Here is a 6017-nt window from a genome sequence, read left to right as displayed (position 1 = left end):
AGTACTGATGGGAGAATGCCAACCATCTGAATAATAGAATTTTGGGGGGTGGACTCAACAATGTAAACAATTCAAAAGCCACTCCCCACTTCTGAACCTCCATCCCCAAATTTAAAGATTTACACCTACGCGTAAAAATACATAATTTGAAAGACAATGCTTTTTAAAAAATGTTAACCAGTGAAAATTGTAGATGTCAAGGTCAAACAAATATCAGATGTTTGCTTCATGTCTCAAAAACAAATTGTTGAAAGCTAATGGGAACAATGCCTTAAGGCAGTGATTTTCTACCTTTTACATCTCATGGCACAAATTAATTACTAAAGTTGTGCAGCACACCAAGAAAAATACTTTTTGCTGATCTGATGAAAAAAATAGATATAATTTTGATTCATTCACACCAGACAGCTATGTATTGGCTGTTGCCATTTTTTAATTTGAAAATATAAGGGAAAAGGGGGTTAGTGGCCCTGACTAACAGATATTGCATGCTTTAAAAATTCTGGTGGCACACTGGTTGAAAATTGCTGCCTTAAGGTGTAACTTCTGTTAGGTATTCTTTAGCTCTTTTTTTTTTTTTTTAAATCAGTTTGTGAACAAAATGAGGTTTTGAACCTCAATCCAGTCCTCCTCCACCCCACAAGGGACACAAAAGCAAACCAAAAACCTCAACTCCAAGTGAAAAACAAGCAAAAAGAAGTTAATAGTTATTAAAGGAAACTTTTTGGTTAGACTTTATATTAAGAATTACTTTGTTAAAGCTTCTATTTTTTTTAATGTTATCATTATGTTTGTACACATTATAAACTTAAAGTGATTTATCTAACTGATTCCTTTTGTTACCTGGCTAGCAGGGAAAAGGGGTCGAGGCCGGTCCTGACCTGTTACAATGAAGACTGACTTGCTATGTGGGATTACACCAGAAGCTTGCAGTGGAGTAATGGTAAGGAAATCAAGCAACCTTAAATATCACGGCTGTATAGGAGCATATTCTTTTGCAGAAGACCTTCCTGTGAAGATCATGGAATCAAATACAGGACATTGAACTAATACTTGGACTTTGATATGAATTTCTTTAACAATTTTCTCTGCAGTGCAAGTTATTAAACTAAAGCTACTCTATTTTCCAAATGTGTTCCAACAGAAATTCTTCATAACTTCTAGCATGGTATCTTAATAAAGAATAAAGTTCTTCTCTTTAAAAAATCTGCTCTAAGTAGATTTTTCCCCTGTTTTTTTAAATTAAGGATCCCAGCAGTGGTTTTCTGAAAATATTCTCTTGAATTTGTGCATTTAAAATTTTATTGCAGTGGTATAGATGAATACCATTGTTGGTATCCTTAAATTTTATTTCTGCTCACCAAGGTTAATCATGATTGTCTTTTTTATAATAATCACTTTTGAATTGTGTTCAGATATGCAGTTTCAGGTGTAATCATCAGAGCTGGTTAGTCAGGCATTCCAGATAGTGGTTCTTTTCAGAACCTTTTTTAAAAGGGTTGGTTAACTACCTCAGTAGCAGAGGATTGAACTATACCCTGTCTGTACTGTACATAGAAAATCTTTGTAGATAAAAGCAAGGCTTGTTAAATGATATGAGGGTAAGATTTTAATATACCAAATGTAACATTCTTAATTGCCTTTAGTTTCAGAGGCTTGTAAGACTTCCTCATGACCATCATAACAGGCCTTGCTTTTGTCGTATTTTGTGGCTGAAAAAGCAGCCTTGCTTCTTCAGATATTGTAGTTATTTGGATGTATAATAGTTTAGCAAGATGTTACTTTTGTAAGACATCAGATGTTCAAAAAAGTGCATCCGAACTTGTACTAAATACTGCAGTGTCCCTTTATAAAAAGTCAGACTAAAACTGACAGTTGTACAGCGAAGCCTGACATTTGGATATTTTGAAGTTTTTTCATAAATCATAGAGATTAGTATATGGCTGTAGTTTAGCTTTTTAGGTAAAAGGTATGTTTCATTAGTGCATTTCTTATTGCTGATCACTACAAAAACGTGAATCAGCTTTCCATTTCTTATGCAGGTCATGATAACTTGTAGAATAGAAAACAATCATTTGTGCTATGTTTTTAATTTTCTAAAGCACCTTGATGACAGTGAGTGTTCAGTGGTGAAGCATCCTCTATTGAATCACCCTCAAAAATTTTTTGGCCAAGTCCAAAATTGATAGCTCAAAGTCAAAAGTGAAATTATAGTTTAATTAGGACTTGGTATAAAGAAATCCCTTTTCCCCTTCCCCAAAGGGATACTGCAGTTATATCACTACCCAATAGGCACCACGATGAAGATCAGCTTATTATACCTAGGGTTTTATACACACCAGTTCCCCCAGTAAATGCAAATTTAACAAAATTTAGACATGTCATATGTTCACAATGCTCATGACAAACAATCATTTTGCATTCCTGCAAATAAAATTGTTTTATACTGTAAGCTGGAGGCGAGTGTAACTTATTTTTGTAATAAAGTTTTTATTTTTTTTATGTGTCATTAATATAAATGTGTGTTAGTATACAAATATTCTGGTTTAAAAACTTAGAATTGCACACATTTCAGTATGTTTATTTGTACTTACATAATTTTAGAATAGTGGTTGCCAATAGCCTGTATGTTTCACATTAATTGGTTTTTTATGTTATCTTAATAAACCATTTTAGTATGTTGTATGTCAGTTACTGGGTTAGCTGGGACATAGAGTGTAATTTAAAATTTGTCAATAACTATTCATTGGAATATATGTAAATGTGCCTTGCCGGTTATTGAAACTTACCTACAAAATGAGTATGGGGTGACAAAAATTAGTTCCTGGTGCTTAATGAAACTTTCTGCCACTGATTTTATATATTACCCCGTGCTTTTTTAAAGTACATCTCTTTGAAATCTTAGTGTAAGTTTGAGGGCTACACAAAACATTTACATTTCATTTTGACAATATAATGAGTATAATAGGTTTGTGCAAAGTGGGTAAACTAAATGTAGCCTTCAGTAAAATTGAATCTCAGTGTAATCTTTGGTGCTGGCATTTCCCAGTTCCAAGGAGTTAAATGATCCCATCAAAGAGGTCATTGCCATGCCTATTGGCACTTTACTGTCATATCCTTTTTAAGGGACACTGTCAAGGTGTTTAAGTTAATTCTCAATTATTTGTTGGGATTTTAGGACGGGTTTGTTTGGCTTAAATAACTGCATTGTCACAGTTGAAAGATGAACATTTTTGTGAGTTCACAAATGTGTTCTTAAAACATTAAAATGTGGAGCTGTGGGTTTCTAAGACTATTTGCCATTCTTAGTTTGGGGATTTGGGAGGGAAAACTGATAAAGAAATTGTGAAGAATTGATGGGTAATGTAAACAGTAGTGATGAAATATATACACACTCAAGTGAAATTAACTTGACAGTGTTCATTTGAATAACTGAATTCAAGCCATTATAATTTTAAAATTAAATATCATTTGCACTGTTCTGATAATGGGTGCAGTTTTTGAGCAATATAATCAGAGCTAAATATGCATGTAGTGATTAGTGATGTGAACAATTAAGTTCTGAGAAGAAATACTAACTGGTATTTTCAAACTTAAATTTCTGTAGTAAAATCAGTATCAAACTTATCAGAAATCAAGGAAAACAGGCAATGCATATAAACATACTTTGGAATGTTGTGTGGCCTATAAAGCAATAATGCAATTTATATGGAATGTCATGGGATATGAGAAATGGAAATGCAAAAATAACTAATCCTTTAGTAAAAATGTCAACCTGTTAAAAGGGGAATGTTAACTAATGTAGGTTATTGCTATTTGTGATTTGTTTATGGGTTCTTGGCTTTGACAGCTTCAAAGAATGGACAGATGACAAGTTAAAGAAATTTTGTATATATTGTCAAGGAATGGGTCTTATATCCAAGGGTCAAGTCCCTTCCTTGGGGTGAAAAATGTATCCTTAAATGCATTCTGATTGTTAGAGTTACCTAACCAAAACAGACGCAAGATTTTGTTTCTGCAGACTACTTGGCAATCAAAAGTGATCGTAAATTTAATCAGTTTTCAGAAAGTTGCTTTGTGAGAAAATTGTATTGAATATATTCTTTATATGGAAGATTTTTGGCCATTGCAACTAAATCAGATGTTAAAGATGAAGGAGAGATTGAGCACAAAAAGAGTGGTTGCACACTCATGATGGCAGTTGTTGCATCATGAGAAATTTACCAATTACTGCAAGTCTGATTTAACAAAATATATTTTCCTTGTGATAAAATATGAAGAACAGAAATGGATTGATGGGGGTGATCTGGGGTATTCACTTGTATATAAGATATTTGAAAAGACTTATTTAATATCAGGGTGAACATCATGCTAGTTGGGCAAAATTGTCACATTCAGGACAGCTTTTTTGACTTAAGTAAAAAAATCACTTACCAGAAACAGCAGATCACCTTGTTTTATTACAAAGTAAGTATGACATGTAGTCTATTTTAAGGGGAGAAATGAAAAAGCAGAAGGCATTTGTGCATTTAGGAGAGAGCGATAGAGTAAATGATTGCTCAGGTTTCTAAAACTTCAAGAATACCCACATGACCATTTTCTCCCCAGTGATGTATATAAAATTTTTATCAGCATAGGAATTCTGTGGTGGGTATAAAATGAATGAACTTAAGTAACAATACATACAATGAACAGACTTCTGGGGATGATGTATAGTACTAATTACTCAGTAATCATACCACTCAATAGGGCATGCCACTACTTTTTCAGATGCTAATTATAAACCAATGTTCAAAGATGTTTTTAACTGTGGGCAAATTAGTAGATAGACATTTTGGTCTGTCACTTTTTAAAGTACTTAAGATACAAGTTCTATTAGCACCACAGTCTGCCTTCAGTAATACACCTAAAATATTTTTCACGACCAGCAGCATTTAGTTTGGAAAAACAACTCTTTTTTACAAATGCAAAACAGTATTAAAACTAATGCTCTGGTCCAAGATTAGGTTTTTAATGATATTAACAGTCTGATAAACATTTAGAAGTCTGGCATGAGAAACAAAAGCTTGTACCTGATTAGTATTTTTATTTAAAAAATAATAGTTCTGTTAGCTTATTTAAATTCTCTTACATTTATTTATCCATAGAATTTATATTTATTTCATTCCTTTTATCTCCCTGAAAACTGTCTGCAGGCTCTTTGATTTGGATTAGATGTGTGAAGTACTGTCTTTTGCCAAAAACCTCAAATTACTTGTTCTTTTCAACGTAGTGGGTTTGTGCTTGTTTGGAGATCAGTTCAAAACCTATCTGTACTATCTGTACTGCCTCTGATGTTAAGATTTTATGTATAGCATAAGGAAGCTAGCTCTGACTATATTTTCCTAAGAATAAAGACCTATTTTTGTAGCATGTCTTAGGATCTCCAGGAGTCCAAGAATTATTGTGGGTGTCCATCATTCTTCATTTAACAGCTTTTAAATAGACACTTGGAATCAGAGCTCACTCACCTTTTTATTATCCATACATTCAAAGTAGCCAATGGCAAAAACAAATTCCCCAAGATCTCTAATTCAAGCACATGGTGGGGATATGTACATAAATGTTGGTACTCAATTTTAATTGATGAAAACATTCTGTGGTCATGCACATGAAAGAAGTTAATGGTAATTTCCATGCCCTACTCTGCAGTGTTCTTTCATTGTCTGTCTCTGAAGGTTTGGAAATGAGATTTAGGTTGCAAGTAAATCAGGAAATGGGAGTGAACAAATGAATATTTAAATGTTGCACATTTAGATGACTGCAAGTGAGGTTAGGTAGGTGAACAGTGTAAAATGTGCTTCACAAAGCTAAGTTGGCAAATCATCAAAGTGGGGAACTTGGGCTGGGGTGGTGGTTGGGGCGGGGTTGGCTAATGCTAGTATTTCAAGGAGGGAGCATTAGGGGTAAGTATTGGCTACTTTAGGACAGAAGTCCTTTTAGGTCACTTATTACAAAGGTTAGTTTGTATTTAGGTT

The 6017-nt window shown here is 33.6% G+C and overlaps 1 protein-coding gene across 7 annotated transcripts in view; it reads left to right on the top strand.

The window, feature by feature from the left end:
* Positions 1-5414, top strand: part of SYNCRIP (synaptotagmin binding cytoplasmic RNA interacting protein) — a 29896-nt gene extending 24482 nt beyond the window's left edge. For 4 of the 7 annotated variants that reach the window (XM_008145612.3, XM_054722623.1, XM_054722622.1 and 1 more), the window contains one exon: positions 852-5414. Coding sequence is in view for 6 of the 7 variants with exons in the window: in XM_054722623.1 (XP_054578598.1) it covers positions 852-893 (42 nt within the window). In the remaining variant the exon portion in view is untranslated. The remainder of the gene's footprint in view (positions 1-851) is intronic. The other 3 variants (XM_008145906.3, XM_054722620.1, XM_054722618.1) reach the window with 1 other exon arrangement.
* Positions 5415-6017: the final 603 nt, after the last annotated feature.

Source organism: Eptesicus fuscus, chromosome 10 (assembly GCF_027574615.1).
Source record: "Eptesicus fuscus isolate TK198812 chromosome 10, DD_ASM_mEF_20220401, whole genome shotgun sequence".
Classification (NCBI taxonomy): Eukaryota; Metazoa; Chordata; class Mammalia; order Chiroptera; family Vespertilionidae; genus Eptesicus; species Eptesicus fuscus.
This window is presented reverse-complemented; position numbering and strand designations above follow the sequence as displayed.